The sequence below is a fragment of the Tenrec ecaudatus genome, chromosome 6 (assembly GCF_050624435.1).
Source record: "Tenrec ecaudatus isolate mTenEca1 chromosome 6, mTenEca1.hap1, whole genome shotgun sequence".
NCBI lineage: Eukaryota > Metazoa > Chordata > Mammalia > Afrosoricida > Tenrecidae > Tenrec > Tenrec ecaudatus.
In genome coordinates, this window is record NC_134535.1 from 106,388,736 (window position 1) to 106,411,547 (window position 22,812).

The 22,812-nt window shown below is 43.4% G+C and overlaps 1 protein-coding gene and 1 long non-coding RNA gene across 6 annotated transcripts in view; one reads left to right on the forward strand and one right to left on the reverse strand.

Annotated features, from left to right (window-relative positions):
• BCAT1 (branched chain amino acid transaminase 1) overlaps window positions 1-22,812 on the forward strand; it is a 114,903-nt gene that overhangs the window by 16,949 nt on the left and 75,142 nt on the right. For 3 of the 4 annotated variants that reach the window (XM_075551985.1, XM_075551988.1, XM_075551984.1), the window contains one exon: window positions 21,468-21,539. In XM_075551985.1, coding sequence (XP_075408100.1) covers window positions 21,468-21,539 — 72 coding nt within the window. Of the gene's footprint in view, window positions 1-21,113; window positions 21,395-21,467; window positions 21,540-22,812 lie in introns of those variants that run through there. The other variant, XM_075551987.1, reaches the window with a different exon arrangement.
• Window positions 5,349-21,689, reverse strand: LOC142450255 (uncharacterized). Of its 2 annotated transcripts, none has more exons than XR_012784926.1 (5): window positions 21,445-21,689; window positions 16,065-16,229; window positions 12,628-12,689; window positions 11,583-11,747; window positions 5,349-5,940 (listed from the first exon to the last, which is right to left on the reverse strand). It is a non-coding gene; the product is annotated as an uncharacterized LOC142450255 (long non-coding RNA). The 2 variants fall into 2 exon arrangements; XR_012784925.1 differs by having other exon boundaries at window positions 12,628-13,377.

Genomic DNA, 22,812 nt, shown 5'->3' on the forward strand with positions numbered 1-22,812 from the left:
AAGTGGGGCTTTCCCTACCTAGCCTTGGGCTAGCTACACAGGGTGGAGCTCACCTAGCTTCCAGCAGTGTTGAATTTCCTTCTAAGCAACTCTCCTGAGCTGGATTCTGCAGAGTCCCTCTGCTATTTGTCAATCCATTGCCATCTTCCTGGAAATCCCCTCAAGTATAATTCTTACTCTTGAGAGATAACAATATTCTGGAGTGCAACCTAGGAACGTCAGATCCAGGCAAGCATATGAGGTAAGGCACTAGGAGTCTTATGAGTGTACCATGGGGCAGGAAAGAGACTGCACTCAGAGAACTTAGGAAAGGCTTTGTGGTGGAGGTGATGCTCACGGAAGGAAGGGTGTTCTAAACATCCTTCACGGTCTACTTTCACACAGATTTCAGTCCCAGAAATGTACAGCAAAAAAGAATCAAAACTTAATTTAGGAAATATTCAGTGTATTGTAAAAAATTCTAAAATTAGGAGATTCACTAACAAGAAAGTATCCTCTAGAGAGCAAGTCAAGAGTGATTGATTTGTGGAGTGAATTAGAAGGCTACTACTTGGGTGCAGGGAATTGATGATGGTGGCTTGGGCTAGCTGAATGGCAGTAGGTAAAATACAGAGCAATGAGTTAGGGTTTTTTTGGACTTTGTATCTGGTGCTTTGAGCCTATAAACAAAAGAATTAGATAGTCACTCCTGAAGAGTTGTCTAACCATCCAATACTTTCTGGAATGTTCTGTCCTCTCGTCCAATTAGGAATTACTACCTTTTCCTACATGTTTACATTCTGGATTCCTCTCTGGGTTTCAAATCCACTAGGATTGATATCCAGTCTGATGATTTCCCCCAAATCTTTCCATTCATGAGTCTTCAGATACCAGTCGGACAGTTAGTGAATCCACTTGGTCCATGGGTGAGTCACCAGCATTCCTACTTCATTGTGGACACAGAGCAAAATGTGTGTGTTTGGGGCTTCAAGTTCTCCAATCACATACTTAGAAGGAAAGCTTGTACTGCTGTTCTGAAGATGACCCATAGCCTATAAAGAAGAAGAAAAAGCTCCTCGATGAAGTGTTCCTAAAACCAAAAGAAACACAGTAGCTGGTGCCAAAAGGTAGGACAAAACTGAAATTGTCAGGAGTATGACCAACAATAAAGACAGAAACCTATCCGGTTCTCCTTTCGATTTCCCTCAGTATGATGACCTCGTTTTACTGTAAGGCATTTATTGAAAAAACATTTAGGGAGTACTCATTCTGCAGCACTGGCCATGCTCAAGTGATAACATCTACAGCAACACCAACAAACACACACAAGACCTATTTTCTCTAAGAAGGCCCTATTCACTTGTGTAGGGGCTAGGGTTTCAATGTGTCTTTTGGTGAGACATAATTGAATCTTTATGTTATGATTTGCTTATAAAATGCTTGTTTTTCCTGTTTTGATTGATTCCTTTTGTTTTCCTATGTATTTACAGATAGTACAAATGCTATTATGCTCTCCAATAGCTCATCTATAAGTTTGCATAGGTCAAATTTATCAATTTATCTATTGGTTTCTTTCCTCTGGATGCTTTTCCTGCTATTCCTCATACTCTTATCCCCATTTTGATTGGTGATCAGGAAAACTGTCTTCTCTCCAGGTCAGTGGCACAGCTGTCTTCTGCAGAGCCCGCCTGGGCACCCTTTCTCCTCTGGTAACTCAGGGTATCTGTACCACCAGTACCAGACCATACAGAATCCTCAGCAATGCTTACCGTCCATTTTCATCATAGAAAAATATGTGATGAAATGGGAAATTACTTAAATGAGAACATTCTAAATCACATCATTAGTGACTGAGCAGAAGTCTTTACATTTTCTTCTTATTTTCCTATAATTACTACTTAATTCTCAAAAAAGTTATTGGTATGGATTCACAACTACTACTTACCACAATATTCTACAGTTGATGCAGATAAGCATTGGACACACTTCAACATCTATTCCTGTAAAACACACAGCAAAATAGGAATAGAAGGGACATTCCTTAACATAACAAAGGGAAAATATTCAAAGCCAACAGCCAACATTTTTCTCCATGGACAGGGACTGAAAGCTTTCTCCCTATAAACAAGAACAAGGATGTCTTTTATCACTATTCCTACTCAATATTCCACTGCAAGTCTTAGCCAGAAATATTAGGCAAGACAGGGAAGTTAAAGATATCCAACTTGGCAAAGAAGAAGTTAGACTCTATTTGTAGATGATATGGTTCTATACATAGAAAATCTCAAAAACTTTCCAAGAAAATTATAGTAAACAATTGAAAAATTTAGCAACGTGGCAGGGTACAAATCAACTTTAAAAAAATCAGTTGATATTTTTTTAATGCTAGCAAAGAGAGCTTTCAAAAAGGAAATCAGAAAAATAGTATTATTTACAACAGGCATTTAAAAGATGATATACTTAGGAATAAATCTAGCCAGAGAAACAAAATACCTGCATAAAGAAAACTACAAAACAGCACTATGAGAAATCGGAATAGACCTATGTAAATTGAAGAATATGCATACTCCTGGATAGGAAGACAATATTTGGAAAATGTCAATTCTATTCAAAGTTATCTATAGATATGATTCAATCCTGATCCAGATTCCCACATACTTTTTTAAGAGAGATGGAAAAACTCATCAACTTTTATGGAAAGAAAAGAGACTCCAGTTCGGCAAAATGCTACTAAACAAGAGTACTCTAGGAGACCTCAGACTTCCTGATCTCAAAACCCATCAAACAACCAGGGTTCGTCAGGACAGTGGGGCACTGGGAGAGTGACCGTGACAGAGCAGAAGACTGAAACAGGACTCATTTCATACCATATAGGGAAACAAACCTAATAATGCCATTTGACATTTGGTCCGTTGATGTTCCTCTTGACCCAACCTGAATTTGATCTAGGCTCAGGTATTTCTTGCTTGTTCCACAACAGAAATTTCTTCCCTGGCTTTTAAAATATTGATGGTGGTCTTGCCTTTATTACTTTTTATTTGTACTTTTATCTTCATGTTATTATTATTTTATTCTTCCCATTTTATTTTGTTTTTGTGTTTTATTGCTCCTGTTGGGTTTCCCAGTTTGTGAAGCACGGAAAGAGTAGATGCATAGATATAAGAACTGATTCGGTAGTTTATCAGGAGGGAGACTGGCAGGGTGAGGGGACCTGGAGAGCAAACAATGAATCCTGGAAGGGAAATGGGGCACTAGAATTGACGATGCGTACAATACTCATTTTAAAAGCAATCTAACCATGGAACTATATGATAGATGAATAGTATATCAAGAAAATCACTAAAAAAAGTTGATATAATGTGAAAAATGTAGCCAATGTCAGTGAACAATATGTATAGAAACTCTTTAAAAGGAACCTAATTTGCTATGCAAGCTCTCACCTAAACACAATAAAATAGATTTTTAAAATAGTTTTTATAAAAGTGTCACAATCTTGGAAACCAACAGGGCGCAGTTTTACTCCGTCCTATTTGGCCACCATGAGTTGGCATCAACTCGATGGCAGTTAGGTACTTTTGGTGTTGATTTTGCTTTTTTGTGAGTATAACAAAATATTTCACAAAATGTGGAAAGAGAACCCACAGACTGGGGGAAAATTTTGGCCAAGAGATGTGGGACAAGAGACTCCTCTCTAAGAGTTATATAACACTTCAACAAGGAAATGACAATCTTTTAAAGAGTAGCAGATGTACCCAGTTTGAACCCTGATTGCTGCTTCCATCAGCATTGATTTTGGATCTTAACACGATGAAATTGCTGACAACTAATCTTTTCTCCATTTATCATAATACTACCTATTCTGCCAGCTATAAGGATTTTGTTTTGTTTTTTTACATTGAGTTGTAATCCATACTGAAGGCTGCAATCCTTAATCTCCATCATCAGCAAGTGCTTCAAGTCCTCACATTCAACAAGCTAGGTTGTGTCATCTGCATTTCACAGGTTGTTAATTTGCCTTCCTCTGATCCCGATGCCACGTTCTTCTTCATATAATCCAGTTTCCCTGATGATGTGCTCAACATTTAGATTAAGTATAGTGACAAATTATGACCCTGACACACACCTTTCCACATTTTATATCACCCGGTATGCTTTTATTCTGTTCACACAGCTGTACCATAGTAAAAAGATGTCAGGAACCTAAATACTGATCAATGAAGAATGGATAAGGCATTGTTGGTATATACACAATATTGTAGGTAAAACGTCAGAAAATTTGACAAAATCAGTGACTATAAAAGCACCGGCAGAAACAAAAACAACACATCCTTGTAGTGAATGCATGCAAAGCCACAGGATGCAGGCATCACTGTACTGAGGGAACATTGATAGCTCTGCCCTGACAGAGTAGACGCCTCCTCACAAGGTAAATGAATGTAGAGTGTTGCCCTTGTAGGTATGTTGATAAATGTAAGCTGGGTCTACAAAAACCATGTTCACTGTGCTAACTAACGGTAGTGGTTTTTATTGAAAACATTACATTCCTGCCGAGATATTGCACGAACATTTCATAGACTGTCATTGCGGTGCCGTGTGCTCTGATGGTATTGATCTGTACCCCACACACCCTAAGTGACGCCCACTGTATGCTTCATGGTTTACTGGAGAATTTTTCCCCATCATGTTTCTGTCACAGTTTCTTCTGTTTTCCCTGTGTTCTTCAACATCGACTAATTAGATTTTCTCTCCTCCACTCAATTTTTTTGAATGAAGAAAGATTTTATTAAGGTTACTTTTCAAATATTCCTATGCAGTTAAACATTTTACCCAGTATATTTTTAATTTTCAAGAGCTTTTTCCCAGAAATAGATCTTTTTATTTTAAGATAATTGTCACTTTATGAGAAGATGTAAGAAATAATACAGAGAGCATCTACACACTTTATCTAGTTACCTCTAATGGTAGAATGTATGAAACTGTAGTGCAGAATCAAACCAGGAAATTGACGTTGATGTACTCGACCAGCTTTGCTCAGATTTCACATGTGTTGTGTGTGGGTGTTTGGTTTGGTGCAGTTTTATGTGACGGTTCATGTGACCACCAGCAAGCTACAGAGCTGTTTTATCATCATAACAATCTCTCTGGGTCACCCCTTGACAGCTACACCCCTCCTTTCTTCTTCCTTGGCAGCCACTAGAATCTCTAGAATTCTCTAGATTTTTGTCATCTCAAGAGTGCGTCACATAATTCCATGTAGAATCATGTCACTTTTTGGTCTGAAAATGTCTTTATTTTGCATTCATTTCTAAACATTTTCTTGTGGTTTGGGTAGCATGAGCTTTTACAATTCTCTGATTATCCCCCTTTTCAAGAAAATAACAATTTTCTCATCATAAAATGTTACCTAAATTTTTATTAAAACAAAAAAATTAAAATAGGATTTATATTTAAATTTAAAATTGCATTACAATGTTAGACTGATTTTTTCCTCCTTTCTCTCTCTGCATGGCCATCCCTCCTCCCCCTCCTCTCCTTTAAGAAAAACTTCTCTCTTTGTGGGGGTCAGGGCTTCTGTTTCGGTCTTTGCCTTTCCTGTGGAGGCTGTTAGTGTGACTCTGTTTTGATGGCACTGTCGGTAACTGTTGGTCAGTTAACCACAACAAGGGCAGAGCAAACCCGTCAGGCCCTTATGAGGGAGAAAGATGAGGCTTTAAAGGTTGAGAGCCTCGGGAAGCCTGTATGAGTTGGAGCTGACTCATTGGTAGTGGGTTTGAGTATAACAGCTAAACCCCAAGTGCAAGACCACAAGCAGAAATGTATTTATTCACAGTGTGGGACGTTAGAAGACCACATTCAATCTGACCCAACAGCAAAGCATCTCTCTCTCGTCCTTGGAACCGTCTTCTTCTCTTTTCAGCTTCCTTGCTTGGTTGTCTCCACATGGTAGTGTATCTCTCTTACCTTTAAAAAAAATCATTTTATTAGGGGCTTATACAACTGTTATAACAATCCATATATATCAATTGCATAAAGCACATTTTTACATTCATTGCCCTCATCATTCTCAAAACATTTGCTATCCACATAAGCCCTTTGCATCAAGTCCTCTTTTTCCCCTCCCTCCCCGCTCCCTCCTCTCTCATGAACTCTTGATAATTCATAAATTATTATTTTGTCATATCTTACACTGTCTGATGTCTCCCTTCACCCACTTTTCTATTGTCCGTCCCCCAGGGAGGAGGTTATATGTAGGTACCTGTAATCGGTTCCCTTTGTATTTGTTATTTTATATTTTTTCTCTAACCCTAACCCTAACGGTTCTCCCTTTCTACCCCACCCTCCCTCCACCCTTCCAGTATCACCACTCTCACCACTGATCCTGAAGGGATCATCCACCCTGGATTCCCCGTGTTTCCAGTTCCTATCTGTACCAGTGTACACCCTCTGGTCTAGCCAGATTTGTAAGGTAGAATTGGATTATGCTAATGGGTGGTGAGGAAGCATTTAAGAACTAGAGGAAAGTTGTATGTTTCATCGTTGCTACACTGCACACTGACTGGTTCATCTCCTCCCCACGACCCTTCTGTAAGAGGATGTCAAGTTGCTTTGGGTCTCCACTCCACACTCCCCCTCATTCACAATGATATGATTTTTTGTTCTTTGATGCCTGATAACTGACTGGTCTCTTCGGCACCTTGTGATCACACAGGCTGGTGTGCTTCTTCCATGTGGCCTTTGTTGCTTCTGAGCTAGATGGCTGCTTGTTTACCTTCAAGCCTATAAGACCCCAGATGCTGTATCTTTTGATGACTGGGCACCATTAGCTTTCTTCACCACATTTACTTATGCACCTGCTTTGTCTTCAGTGATTGTGTCAGGAAGATAAGCATCATGGAATGCCAGTTTACTAGAACAACGTATTGAGAGAGTACTTGAGTGGAGGCCCAATGTCCATCTACTGCCTTAATACTAAACCTATACATATATGCACATAGATCTATTTCCACATCCTCATATATAAATATATTTACATATGTACATGCCTTTATTTAGACCTCTATAAATGCCCTTTGCATCCGAGTTCTTTCTTCTATTTCCTTTTATTTTCCTCTTGTCCCATTATTATGCTCAGCCTTCATTTGTGTTTCAGTAATTTCTCTCGGTTACATTACCCTTGGTCATGCCCTACCAGGCTTCCTACACCCTCCTCACCACCGATTTGGATCACTGTTGTTCTCTTGTCCCTGGGTTTGTTAACACCAATTCCTGTCCCCTTATTTCTCCTGTCCCATGTCCCCCCTGACCCCGAACTGTCGGTCCGTTGTTTTCTCCTCCAGATTGTTCATCCAGCCTATTTTATTTAGACAGACCTGCGGAGATAATAACATGCACAAAAACAAGACAGAGCAAAAGGAAGCAACAAAATAAAACAAAACAACAAGTCAATGACAAAAACAAACAAACAAAAACACAATAAGAAAAGCTTGTATTTAAGGACTGTTCAAGGACTCTTTGTTGACCTTTTGCAGTGTTTTCCAGTCAAGTCTGATGGGGCACCAAGGCCTGGCCCCAAAGTCTATTTTTAGTATTTACTGGGGACTTTGTTGCTCTGTTCTCCTTGCTGTTCTGTTGCAACCCCTTAGTGTTTTGCCTCAGCGCGGTGGGGTCAGATTGGGCAGAATCCTCACACTGTGTCTCCAGTGTTATCCCCTGTAGGGGTATGGACCAGTGAGGGATGTTATGTCTCACAGTGGGGCCGGCCATATGGTCTCTGTGGATTGGCTGCTAAGCGGGAATATCATTCTCAAGGCTTGGTGGGCCAGGATGTGCTCCCCTCTCTCTTCCTCCCCCTTCATTTGCTCCCGTGTGCTCTGATCAGACATGTCCCTCTCCCTGAATTGTAGCTTTAGTGCTGTCCTCTGAAGTGAATTCTTCTGGGGGGAGTGGCAGGTGTCCAGGTAGTTGGGATTGGGGCGGGCCCTGTATGTCTCTTCCCTTCCCAGCAGCATTTGCTGGGCTCTTTGCCTCTATCCTGATAATGGCCTCATTAACATAACAAGGAGAACCCAATTCCCAGAAAGGATTATAGCAACCGGTATTAGAGTTGGGATTTAAACACATAGTTGAAATATTTGGAGGGGGGAGGGCACAGTTCAATCCCTGACAGGAACTTTCCTCAAATAGCTGGTGATTGCTGCCTGTCCCTTCACAGCTTAGAAAGGAGCCTAAGAAGCTGATTGGAAGCCTTGTGCACTCTGTGGCTCCTTGCCTGGTGGTTTCCCAGCTATACAAGTAAGTGCAGGGGACTTGGTCATTTCACTGGGGGACTCCCTCATGTTAACACTAGGTGTGTATAGATTTTCCCAGAAAAAAAGCATCTCATCTGCATAGAATTTCCTCCCAGTGACTTGGGAGCCCAGCACTCCTACAGGAGTAAAGGCTTGCCCCATCTCAGCTCTAAGGAGCTCTGGCACACAGTGGGTTACTTACTCACTGGGGTGCTAGCCAACCACTCCACGAGAGGAAAGTGAGACTTGCTGCTCCTGTAAATATTTATGGCCTCAGAAACCCCCCGGGGCAGAGCTATTGGCCTGTAGGGGTCTTATGAGTTGGCATTGCTGGCAGGGAGTTGTACTTTGGAAGTCTAGGTCTGCGGACTGAGGAGCCCTGCTGGTATACGCTTTGGTTACACCAAGACTTTGGTTACACTTTGGGCTGTGATCAGCAAGGTCAGCAGTTTGAAACCACTAGTAGCTCATTGGGAGAAAGACTGGGCTTTCTAGAAGCTCCCATAACGCGTTACAGAAGCTCAGAGGGGGTCGCCGAGAGTCAGCGTTGATTCAATGGCATCTGTTTGGTGTGGAGGTCTGTTGAAGCTCCTTTCTCTAGTCTCTTATTTCCTAATGGAGTCAAGAAAGTGTCAGCGCCACCTGACTGTATATATATGAACCTCCCCGACTGAGAGGATGTTAAGTTGTACTGTGACCTCCCTGGGGCTCCTCCAGGGTCTGAGCCATTAGGAGTCATGTCAGAATTGGGTTGTTGCAGTTTATCATGGACTTAACCACAGGGTATGGTAGCACTGAGACATCCTAAGAAATCTCCTAGATTCCATACACACTCTTCTCTCTCTCCATTATGTAATATCAGCCAAATTTCCCTTAGGTCAATCAGATCAGTCATACCACTCCACCGAGCGACACCCTTCTCTGCAGTTAAGAGTGGCCAGGAGGCAGTTGTGACTTGCCAGTTCAGTGGAATCAGTGCTGTGTCTCCCTTTGGAACTAAGACTTTCAGACTTGAAGAACATCAGGTTGCAGGGACAGGAAGCAAAAATGTTGCAAGTGGGTCAGTAGGAGTAATAACTGAGTCGTTTCACGCCCTTTTGAAACCCTTGGTTCTTGAATCCTGGCTATTGAAGAAACAGCAACATAAATTACTGAATGCCTCATTAACTAATAGAAAGGTCTCCCAAGGTTGAATTGAAAGTATGTGGTAGGATATCAAGAAGACCTACCCACTAGGAATGCATGCAACCTTGGTGTGTGACATGCCCTGACACCAGAAACCCACCAGCCCTCCTGAATGTCGCCTTTGCAGAAAAGAGTACACTGGTTTAGGGAAGAATTCAGAGCAACATTTACTCTGGGATCTGTGATTCCAGATTTACCAGTTTCGTGTTGACAAGTCAACACCATGGGAATGACTCATCGATGCTTACATAGTTAAAATATGGTGGGGGTGGGACCACAGGGCTTTTAGAAAGAACTGCAGAATTTCTACCATTCGTTTTCCGCATTCCTTTTTCTAAGTCAAGATCCAGAACCTGAACCACAGTTCCAAGAGATTTCTCCTCTTCTGGTACTTCCTGAAGCAGTGTCTCGTTGCCCAGAGAACAAGTCACTGGCATTAAAATCCCTGAATCTCCCTCACACTACCCCCCATTTCCCATTGGTTTCCGTTATCTGGTCTTTGCACAACGTTCTTTGTCAAAACTTGCTTTTTATAGCTACTGCTTTTAAAGTGCTCTGCCATGATGATGAATTTGAGTTTAGACCTGGCCTAAAGCACAAACCTGCTGCCTTCCAGTTGATTCCAACGCAGGGTGAAGCGGCGGCTGCTAGTGAGGAGGTCGGAGAGAAAGACGTGCTGAGCTGCTGCCGGAAAGGGTTAGCGCTTGCACCTTCGGTGGGGTGGTTCTACTCGGTGCTGTAGGGCTACAGCGATACCTGGTGTAGAATACTTCATTTGATCAGCACACTACATAGGGGATTTTGTTCTGAGGAGGTGGCTAGAATCATTGCGGGATAAAAATCAAATCAATCTCCCTGCTATCGAGTTGATTCCGACTCACAGTAGCCTTATAGGACCGAGTAGAACTGCCCTTGTGGGTTTCTGAGAGTGTAAACCTTCATGCGAGTGACTGGGAGTTTCCAACGGCCGACCTTCCTTCTTTATGATATTTTAGCAGCCCAAAGTACACCCGGGCTAATATGCATATATTGATAGTATTAGAACTCTTTTTCTAATGGCACAGTAATTTGCGAGGGAGGATTACAATCCTGTCTTTCATTTCTTAAGCCTACGTATCAGGCTGGAGTAGGACATAAAGAACAGGACACGTGGGAGTAATAGTCTGTCTTCAGACTACACTAAAGAACAAGGCAACAGAAGCAAGCGCCATTTTTGTTTAAAGACTTTGTCTCTTGCATCCCCCTACTCTCTGGTCTAAGACTCATCAGACCCAGAGAGCAACGTTGAAGACGACTGACGTCAAAATTATTTTATCCGGGTGACAGACGTATGTTGTGTCTCCAAGGCTTATCTCTCTACTCCATGTTAACATTAGAGTGCATTGGCTACTACCCAGATGGTCAGCAGTTCAAAACCGCCAGGGAGAAAGGTAAGACTTTCTACTCCTGTAGGGGCATTTCTGCTCTGCACTCCAGGGTCGTTCTGAGTAGGAATGGCCGTGATGGCAGTGACCAGAAGGAGAGTAGGCGTCCAAAACTTAGTGTGCCAGACCTGAGACAGGCGCGGTGCCACACAGCTAATCTTTGTCCAGATCCATTGTGCCAGAGAATGGCCAAGGGTCAGGAGGAGGGCTCTGTGGGGCTTCCACAGCCTGAGCAAGGGCTGACCCCATAGTGAGCAGAGGACGGTGCCGGCCCCACATCAAGCTGGATGGCAGGATGGCGTAGACCAGTGGTTCTCAACCTTCCTAATGCCGCAACCCTGTAATACACTTCCTCATGTGGTGGTGACCCCCAACCATAAAATTTTCACTGCTACTTCCTAACTGTCATTTTGCTACTGTTATGAATCGGGCGACCCCTGTGAAAGGGTCATTCGACCCCCAAAGGGGTCTCAACCCATAGATTGAGAACTGCGGGTGTAGATGCACACTGCTCTAGTGACCGGTTGGACTCTGAAATGACTAGTTGCACTCATCTTATTCAAGCAATGGACACTGGTCCATCTTTACCCAGGACTCTCGGGCTCACGCAGTGGCATCCGTGTGGGCAGATCTGAGTGTGGTTTCCAAGGTGCCAGTTGATGATGGAGTAAAATGTATTCAACTGCAGTGCACTAGACTTGCCCACCTGAGTGCCCTCCTGGCATATAGACACATACACCTCTTGTATGGAGAAAGGTGGAAGAGTCCTGGTAGGAGAAAGTCTGCCTGAGCCATTTGCAATCAGACCGAGAGGGTCTGCTGCTGGGAACCAGACTTCACAGCATCAGGCACAGATTTGACCTAGAATCCACTGGACAGAAAAAAAGGAAGAGATATTGAAATCAGCAGCACGTTAAAAAAAAAGTAAAAAGATATAGTACACTTAAAGATAATAACACGTGGGGGTACACACATGCAAAAATACATGGCATGCACTTTATTTGTATAAATCTCAAGTATTTGAAAAGCCGGACAGAAAGGCTTAACACACAAATTGTGCCCTTGCCATTTTCACCACTAGACGGCCTGGTGAACCACTCATCTGTGTAGGATGCACATTTTGGTGATGGCAAACAGGAAGAGGGGTGACAACCATGTTACCGCCGATTAAGAATGGCAGAAGGAACAAGTCAGAGATACATTAGAGTTTTATGTTCTCAAAAATACATCATCCTCATAGGAAAAATACTTTCATGAACTTTTGCCAAACGTCTACTCTATTCCATATGGTTAATTAAAATTTTTTTTTTCATATGGTTAATTTTTACAGGGATGCATACCTCTTGTTCATTATCAATTATTAACCATTTCTCACTCTTGTTTGTTTGTACTTATCAAAGTAGGTTTAATCTAATGGGAGTGAGAAGATTGTAGATTCTACTGTAACTAATGTCCCTGACCATCATGATGAAAATGCAAACCAACTTCTCAGCCCAATGCCTTTTCCTTTTGCTCTGAGCCTGCTGAAGCACATTTATCTGTTCTCAGAATGCCAGATCATTTATTTGTTTGCTGGTATGAAACAAAACGTTCTTTGAAACAGACCAGGTCATAGTAGCTGGAGTTTTGAAAGACAGCCTCATCAAATTTGCATTACTCTCTCTCTTTCAGAAGTTATTATGCATTTTTGCTTCTGAAAATATCAAAATTTTATGTGTAATTGTTGCCAAAATTGGGATGAAATTCCTAACCTTTCTATGTAGGATCTTCAGGTGTCTGTCCCTCTGTCCATCTTTCACTCCTCTTCAGAGACCTTTGAAGTGACATACAGACAGGGCAAGCTAAGGGTTACTGCGCACAGAGGATAACCGGAAGTGCAAACGAGGGTGAGGAAAGGAGAGTGAGAAAGCCAAAGGTGAACAATGAGGGACAGGTAGGTGCCAGAATGTCAAAGCCCCAGACTAAGTTTCATCACTCACTGCCATCTAGTCGATTCTAACTCATATCGACCCTATAGACCAAAGTAGAGCTGGCCCTGTCGGTTTCTAAGGCTATAAACCTTCACACAGAGAAAGACAGGTTTGAACCAGTAACCTTGCAATTACAGCCTAACACATAACCTACTATGTAACCAGTCCTTCAGACCAAGCTTAGAAATCTGCAATTTGTCCTCAAGTCCAGTGGGCTTCAAAGTGGAGTATGCACAACCGGGTATCTGTCACTGAATCCATGGAGCTATCAGCAGAGCTGTTTTATTGGCTCAGATGATTGGCCTGGGCATCCTCTGCAAGAAGTCTGTTCATCAGGTAATGAACGACATCGTTGCATATCTTAAGCAGTGACCTGAGGAACCTCCTGTACAGCCTGCGTGCATTTGCTCTCAGCATCGTCTGGTGTGGGGCAATTGACGTGGGTGGGCCTGGACAAGAGGATTTACAGATTGTGTTGGCCGGCATGAATTGGTAATCCTTGCAAAAGGGACAATTGGCTTTAACAGATTCCTATAAACAAAACAGAACAAACACAGATTAAAAATTAAAAAATAACAATGTGAAGACAAGGAAAGAGCAAAGCAAATCGGTAATATTTGCTCCACTTTTACCGATAGTTCTCCATAGTCATATTGTGAGATAAAAATACCAGCCATGTCATTGGAGTTGGCAAGCAGTGGGCCATAAACTTTTGCTCTCATTGAGAAGATGGGATAAAAGAGGAATTTGAATTGACTGTATTTTAAGGGAAATTTGGCACTTGTATGTTTTGGGCCCTCAGCCAATAATATTATTTTTAAGATGGATCATAATTAAAACCTATTTTAAAATATGAATTGTTATTTGCTTATCTAACCTTTTTAAATTTAATTTTTCCCAGAGCTCTGGTCAGGCAATGGTCCGGGTGCTTGGCTGTTAACCAGAGGTTTATGATTCAAACCTCCCAGCAGCTCTGTGGCAGAAAGTCTGCTCATGAGAATACTTGCAGACTTGGAAGCCCCAATGGATCTTCATGATTACACGTATGAGTTAACTTGACAGCTAACGGTTATGAGTTAGGCTTGCCGAATGATTTACTCTCTTACTGCAATCTAATAAAATACTCCCCAAACTTTGGGCCCATTAAACCATTTATCATCTGTCATGACTGTAGGACTCAGGTGCCAAGTGATCACTTGGTGGCTCTCTGGCTGCTGCATCCAACCTGATAGACTTTAGTTGTCTGAAGGTTTGGCTGGACTGGATAGTCAAGATGGCATTTGATACTGGACGTTGATTGGGAGTCCTGGTGGTACAGTCATTAACTACTGGGCTGCTACCAAAAGGTCAGTAGTTTGAACCTACTGACGACCATTCTGTCCATAAACATTACTTGGGGGATCCTCTGTGGCAGTTCTAAGGGTTGTTAGGTGCCATTTAGTCAGTTCCAACTCGTAGTGACGCTATGTACAACGGGACGAAATACCACCGGGTCCTGGGCCATCCTCACAATTGTGCTTATGTTTGAGCCCATTGTTACGGCTATTGTGTCGATCCTTCTTGTTGACAGTCTTCTTATTCACTGACTTTCTACGTGACCAAGCAGAACGTCCTTTTCCCCGGACTGGTCTCTTGATAATTCATCCAAAGTACATTAGTGGAAATCTGGCCTCTTTGCCTCTAGGGAACATGCTGGCTGTATTTCTTCCAAGACAGAGCTGTTTGTCCTTCTGGCGTCCGTGGTACTTTCTGTATTCCTCACCAGCAACATAATTCAAACCCATCGATCCTTCTTCAGTCTTCCTTGGCCAATGTCCAACTTTCACATGCATATGAGACAACTGAAAATACCATGGCTTGAGTCACATGCCCTATAGGCCTCAAAATGACTTCTTTTCAATACTTTAAAGAGGTCTTATGCAGCAAGTCTACTCAAGGCAATACAGCTTGTGATTTCGTGACTGTTGCTTCCATAGCATTGATTGTGGATCCTAGCAAAAAGAAGTCTTTGAAAACTTTAATCTTTTCTCCATTTATTATAATATTATTTATTGGTCCAGTTGTGAGGATTTGGGCTTTCTCTATATTGAGTTGTAATCCATACTGAATGCTGCAATCTTTGATCTTCAGCAAACACTTTAAGTCCTCTCCATTCTCAGCAAGCAAAGTTGTGTCATCTGTACATGGAAAGTTGTTAATAAGCCTTCCTCCAATCCTAATGCCTCATTCATCTTCATATAACCCAGCTTCTCGGGTTACTTGCTCAGTATACAGATAGAATAAGTATGGTGACAGGATACAACCCTGACAAACACCACTTGTCTGTTGTATCAGCAGGGTCAACCAAAGTGACAGGTGTCAGTGAAGCTTCTAGAATAAGAACACACTACAAAGAAAGAATAAGCTTTACCCTTCTGAGAAATTAGTCACTGAAAACTGTAGCATGGAAACATTGTCAGATACTGACAACCTCATGAATAGAAGCAGACCATTGTCAGAGATCGTGCCAGGAGAGACTCCCCAGGCAGGCACTCAAATGTGACTGAGCAAAAGCGCTTTTTCAAAGTAGAGTTGACCCTAATGCTGTGGATGGAGGTGTGATGGGTGCCTGTGTGACTGAAGCTATTCAGGCCTCCCTTTGCTGGTGGGGTAAGACTCAAAGGGAAAGTAGCAGCAGTGAATTTCAACTGATAATCAGAACATGGAATGCACAAAGTATGTATCTAGAAAAATCAGAAGTTGTCAAAAATGAAATGGAACACAGAAAGATTGATATTTTGGGAGTTAGCTGACATGGACTGGTATTAGCCATTTTGAATCAGAAAATCATATGGTTTATGCTGGGCATGAAACAAGAGGAGTGGTGTCACATTCATCATCAAAAAGGACATTTCAAAATCTATCTTGAAGTACAATACTATCTGTGATGGGATAATTCCTCTCTGTGTACATGGAAATCCAATCAATATATTTATTGAAATTTACACACCAACCACTAAAGCTAGTGATGCAGAACTTGAAGAATTCTACCTATGTCTTAAATCTGAACTTGATCATACAAGTGATCAAGATGCACTGATAATTATTGTTGACTGGAATGCAAAAGTTGGAAAGAGGAAGGGAGCAGTCGTTAGAAAATATAGTCTTGATGACAGAAATGAATTTCAAGATCACATGTCAGAATTTTGCAGTGTCAATGACTTCTTCAGTGCAAATACCTTTTTCCAATAACACAAATGGTGACTATTCACATCGATTTCTCTCGATAGAATACACAGAAATCAAATTGACTACATCTGTGGAAAGATTTGATGGAGAAACTCATTATCAGTGGCTGAAACCAGGCCAGGGAATCACTGTAAAACAGTCCATCGAGAAGCGTCCTAAAAACAAAACAAAACAAAACAAAAAAACCAGTCTATCAATTGCTCTTATGTAAATTCAGGTTGAAGCTGAAGAAAATTAAAACAAATCCAGGAGAGCCAAATACGACTATGAGTATACTCTCCCTGACGTTTGAGTACTTCTCAAGAACAGATAGGATGCTGACTGGGATCTCTGTAACCACAAGGTCAGCAGTTTGAAACTACCAGCTGCTCTGTGGGAGAAAGATGAGGCTGTCTACTCCCATAAAGAGTTATAGTCTTGAAAACCCACAATGGACAGTTCTACCTGTTCCTAAGGGTCATTGTGAGTTGGAATTGGCTCAATGTCAGCAAGTTTGGATTTTGGTTTTATATGCATATAAACATGTTCTCAAAAGACCAGCCCCTGGAGAAGGACATCATTTTGGTAAAGCAGAGGGGCAGCGATGCAGAGGCAGGCCTTTAATAAGATGGATTGACACAATGGGCTGCAACAATGGCTCAAACACAAGAACAATTGCGAGGATGGTGTTTGTGCCATTGAACATAAGGCTGCTGTGTGGCAGAACGGACTAGGCTGCATTACAATAAAAGGTTTGCTGGGATGCCCTCAAAAGAAGGTCTGATAGAAACAGTGGCTTCTGAGGGTGTCTTCTAGGCCAGTTAAACTCACAACAGAGATGAGCTCAGAAGGTTATAGACTGTTTGTTAGTGGGAATTCCAAAGGGGAATTCCCTTTGGGATTGATAGGTTTTCGTGAAGGGTATAGGGCTATTAGGCCAGCTTATTATGAAAAAGGTTACAAGAAAACTGAGTTGCACCGGGCAGAAAAAGGCCAGGGAATTTGTATCAAGAAATTTTCTCATCATGACCATGTTCATTCTTCCAGGGTAGCAAAGGCTGCTCTGTAACGATATCCTTGGACACCTTACTCCATTTGTTCGACAGCTCTGCGCTTGTCCTTTCTGATTTCTTATTGTTCCCTAAATGCAAAGAACATATAAAGGAACACAATTCAAGTTCCTGGAGGATGAGAAAACTCTTGTTTTGAAGTGGTATAAATCACGGAACACAGAATTATTTGACCGCGGGGTGGGAGGGTAGGGATGTTGTTGGTACGTGCCCTTGAGTTGGCTCTGACTCAGCTACTCTGTACAACCGAATCAAACATGCCTGCCCTGCACCAGTCTCACAATTCTTGTCATGTTTGAGGCCATTTTTGCAGCCACTGCATCAATCCATTCCCCTGAAGATCTTCCTCTTTTATGAGTGATCTTCTACTTGGCCAAGCTTGCTGCCCTTCTCCTAGGACTGATCTCTCCTGATGAATTATTAAATAGATGAGAGAGGAATTCTCGCCACCCTCATCTTTGTGGAGCATTCTGGCTGTACTTTCCCTAAAACAAATGTGTTTGTTCTTCTGGCAGTCCATGGTACTTCTAGTATTCTTCACCAAAAGCATGAAACAAAGTAGTTGAATTGAGATGATTGAAAATACCATGGCTTGGGTCAGGCACATCTTAGTACTTTACATGACACCTTTTCTTTAACACTTTATTTATTTATGTATTTAAAAATCATTTTATTAGGGGCTCTTACCACTCTTATCACATACATACATCAATTGTGTAAAGCACATTTGTACATTTATTGCCCTCATCATTCTCAAAACTATTTGCTCTCCCCTGGCATTGGCTCCTCATTTTTCCCCTCCTTCCCCGCTCCCCCTTCCCTCATGAACCCTTGATAATTTATAAACTATTATTTTGTCATATCTTGCACTGTCCGACGTCTCCCTTCACCCATTTTTATATTATCCATCCTCCACGGAGGAGGTTTTATGTAGATCCTTGTAATCGGTTCCCCCTTTCAACCCACCTTCCCTCTACCCTCCCGGTATTGCTACTCTCACCACTGGTCCTGAAGGGATCATCTGCCCTGGATTCCCTGTGTTTCCAGTTGCTATCTGTACCAATGTACATCCTCTGGTCTAGTCAGATTTGTAAGGTAAAATTGGGATCATGATAGTGGGTGGGGAGGAAGCATTTAGGAACTAGAGGAAAAGTTGTATGTTTCATCATTGCTACACTGCATCCTGACTGGCTTGTATCCTCCCCGTGACCCTTCTGTAAGAGGATGTCCAGTTGCTTACAGATGGGCTTTGAGTCCCCACTCCATACTACCCCTCATTCACAATATTGTTTTTTGTTTTGATGATGTCTGATACCTGATCCCTTTCTTCCATGTGGGCTTTGCTTCTGAGCTAGATGGCCGCTTGTTTACCTTCAAGCCTTTAAGATACCAGACAGCATCTCTTTTGATTGCCAGCACCATCAGCTTTCTTTGCCACATTTGCTTACGTACCCATTTGTCTTCAGCAATTGTGCTGGGAAGGTGAGCATTATGGAGTTTAATAGAACAAAGTATTCTTGCGTTGAGGGAGTACTTGAGTGGAGGCCCAATGTCCATCTGCTACCTTAATATTAAATCTATACATATCTGCACATAGATCTATTTCCACATCCTAAATATATAAATATATTTACATATGCACATGCCTATATTTAGACTTCTATAACCCTTTACTCCTTGCTCTTTCCTCTATTTCCTTTGATTTTCCTCTTGTCCCGTTATCATGTTCAGAGGTGTTTTGCAGTAAATTGGTCCAATGGAATACATCCTTTGATTTCTTTCCTGCTGATTCCATGAGTGTTCATTGTGAATCCAAGTAAAACAAAAAACCCTGGACACTTCAGTTTTCCCTCCCTTTATCAAGATGTGATGTTTGTCCAGTTGTGAGGGTTTTGTTTACACTGAGTTGTAATCACGGCTGTAGTCTGTACTTAATCAATAAATGCTTCAGTCCTCTTTGCTTTCAGCAAGGAAAGTTGTATTATCTGCCTTTCATATGTTGTCAACGACTTTCTTCCAATTTTAACATGGAGTTCTTCTTCATATATTCCAGCTTCTTGGATTATTTGCACACCATACAAATTGAGTATGGTATAAGAATACAACCCTGACACATCCCTTTCCTGGTTTTAAACCGTGCAGTGCCCCTTTGGCCCATTAGAATGACCACCCCATGGTCTATGTACAGGTTCCACATTAGCAACATGAAACATTTTGGAATTTCCATGCTTTTCAGTGTTCCCTAGATTGTTATGATCCGAGCACAAGAGCTATAGAAACACTGCCCTCCCAAGTGTATGGTCCTGGATGACGGATATATTCCCACAGAGTCACATATTTTGGTATTTTTGTTTCATCGCGGTTACTGTGATTTTACAGCAACACACGTTGACCTACTTTGGGATAAGGTAGAGGGACAGGTAGGAATGTCTGCTTTCATCCCTAGATTGGAGAAGATTAGAGGCCAGTTGCCCTTAGACCTCCGTGAAATCAGTTATATCACCAAGCTGACGATAATCACCCCTTCCTAAAATAAACTGCCCTTCCCTTTTTCCAAGGTCAACCCAGACTATGACATCAGTTCCTACTAATTTAGCTGTTGGAAAACTCCTAATTTATGGTCATGTTCCCGGGGAGAACCTAACAAAGGAGGCGATACACTTATATTCCAATATTCCCCCCTCTCGAGTTGACCTCGTTCTATCCCACTACCCCCGTTCTTATACTGAACACTGCTCTGGAGGGCCGACACCCGGACCTCACCAACCCTGGGGTCCCTCGATGGTCGATTCTGCCTGAAAAGGCCAAGTGGCTGAGTCTAGGTGACATAAATAACTCTTAGAGCCTGGGAGCCAGGGGACCCGGAACACTGAAGCGTTACAAATCCGGGCTTCGAAATGGGCCGGTGGTGCTAGAAATCTTCACGGGGGATTCAAGTTCTCCCTCGTCACATCCCACGTGGGAGCCGGTGGTCGGCCCGAGCCAATGCCCAAGTGCCAGCCTCGGGCTGCAAGTCTCAGCCGGCGCATCCTGCCTCTGGACGGTTCCGTCCGCGGTGGACAGCCACGCTGCCGGGATGTCCCAGGATTTCCCCAGGGGGTCTCTCCCTCTGGTCGCAGGGACGCGTCCGGGCTCACCTGGGGGTGATTCGGCGAAGGATGGTGCTTGCTAAGTGGCCGCGCCTGGAGAAGCGCCGTCCTGCGGCGTGCGCTCTCGGGCCGCGGCACAAAAGCCGGCGTTTCCGGCGTGAAGACGTTGAGCCAGACCCCCGACGGCCCCGGGCATGTTGGAAAGGCTCCTGGGCTCCCTGCGCCGGACTCTGCCTCGGGGCTGCGCGCCGTGGCCCCCGGCGCCGCGCGGTGTGGGCGCCCGAGCTTGGCCGCGCCGCCCGCCCTCGCCGCCGCCCGCCGCCGCCCGCATGGCCAGCTCGCCGGACCCCGCCGCGGCCCGCGCCCGCCAGGTACCCGGCCTCGCCTCCCGCCCCCTGTGGTGTCCACCGGTGCAGACGCCCCCCACCCCCGCCACCGCCTGGTGACTCGCTGGGGGGACGGTGGTCGCCCTGAAAGGCGCAGGGAGGGAAGGGGGGCGAGCGGGAGCCCGCGCTGGCAGCCGCATCCCCGCGACCTGCGCCACGGCGCACGGTATTTTGACGATCGCGCTTTGCTTCCCCGATTCCCTTCTTCTTGCTGTCTGGCCGGTTCGTTTTGCGTTTAAACAATCGTCTTTTGGTGACACGTTTGTGTCTGCACCGGTTCCCAACGCCCTCCCCCGCCCCCTCCCGCGGTGTCATTGTGCCCATCTCTGCCTTTTAAAGAGCCGCCTGATTCAGCGGGGTTATGTCTGTGTGTCCTTAAAGTGTGGATTTGGTGACGAAGCGCCTCATCGGAGGGCCCTGCCGCGGGAGGATGAATCACCTCCTCTCCATCCTTCCCCAGCTCGTATTGTGCTCCGGTGATTGACAGGACCACGAGGCCCAGCGCGCCCGGCAGATTTTTTTTCTTTTCTTTCCCCCGCTCTGAAAATGTCTTAAAACCTTAGTCTAGACGATTCCCTCCGACATAAGCGAGACAATTGCCGTTTTGTTCTTTGCTGGTGAACCCTGGCTCTATAGAGTTAACCTGGAAATTAACCAATCCGCTTTAAGCCATCGAAGGACAAAAAGCCACCACCTCCGACCGGTACGGAGTGGAGAGCCCCCCTCGCTGGGCGCCACTGTCTGCACCTCGGTTTCCTGTTTGCCTGGGTACCCCAGCCGAGCACACGGTGTCATGGTGAGTCCCAGGATTACCCCAGCCCCCAGTTCCCACCTGGGTTTACTTACTGGAGATTTGTGTCTTCCTTAAGGACTGCAATCATGGATTCTCGGCAGAATGTCCTGGAGAGAGCGGGTCGAAGGGAGTGGCGGGTACTTTTAAGGTAAGTTTTTTTCAGAGTTGAAATGTCCGAAGTAACAGATCTGAGACTCATTCAACTGGGTGGTACATCCATTTTGTTGTTGAGATCGGAGGGGAGAATTTTTACTGCGTGCTGTATATTAATCGGCTAGAAATGTGCCCGGGCATTTTAAATTCCTCGGTGGGGAGTGCGGGGGAGGGGGGGCCGTCCTTGAAATTCTCTGGGGAGAGAACTTACTCTTGGAAGTTTACTTTGCAGTTAAGTGCCTGTTTTATTTCCTGAATCGTAATTTTTCTTTTGGAAATCAGCATCTAGTTGGAGCCAGATGTTTATCAGGGTGCGTCTGCATCACCCTTGGTCCTGTCAATAATCTCACCTGGTGATTTTCCCATTTAAGCAGCAGTTAACAATTTATGGTAAAAGTATTACAGTTCTTTTTCTGCGTGAATTCAGTTTTGTTTTGTTTTTTTGGTATGGGAAATAATCTACTTCACAGGAATTTTGAAGAACAAATGTGACAAAACTCCTGCAACAGTGTTTTGAAAATCATAAACGGGCACTTATCAGATGCATTCTTATCGTTTTCCGTTTACCACATTATCACCGCCACCCCTCCAACCTTGGAGGTTATTGCTTCTCATCTTGATGCCTCCCCCTCTACCCCTTGCTGCTTGTTTCAGTAACTGTCATTTATCATCAGTAGCACAGAGTGTCCTAATGACCTCACATCCTGGCAGAGCACAGAGTGGGGAGTGAAACGCATCAATTTCACACATGCAGCAGGGACAGTTGGCTATTAGAAATACAAAATAGGTTTAAGACAAGGTCTCTACTTAAGGGATTTTAAAGCCAAGTTACAATAGCATGTAGTCACTCCTTAAAGTAAGTTTGGGAGGTTTGTTTATCAATGTCCCTGCCTTTTAAAAACACTATCAAAAAATAAAAATACTCTCCTCCATAACCCAGCTCTCTTCTATGAAAATTAAGCTCTGCATAAATTTCGGGGATTAAGATATTGAGGCATGGGTCCTTGAAAGGTCGAGATAGAAAGAGATAAGTATCTGATCGTGTCTTTAGTTGTGATCAAGAGCTGAAAGGTGGGTGATTTGAACCCATTCAGAGGCACCTGGAAGGAGAAGCCTGGTGACCTGTGTGTGAAAGGTCAATGCCATGGTAAACAACATGGAGTAGTCCTGCTCTGCCCGATTTCATGATCAGTGGGACTTGATAGCACAACCAAAGCTCATTTTCAATAGTAAATTCCTTAAAGCCTGTAGTTAGATTTTCCCAATTA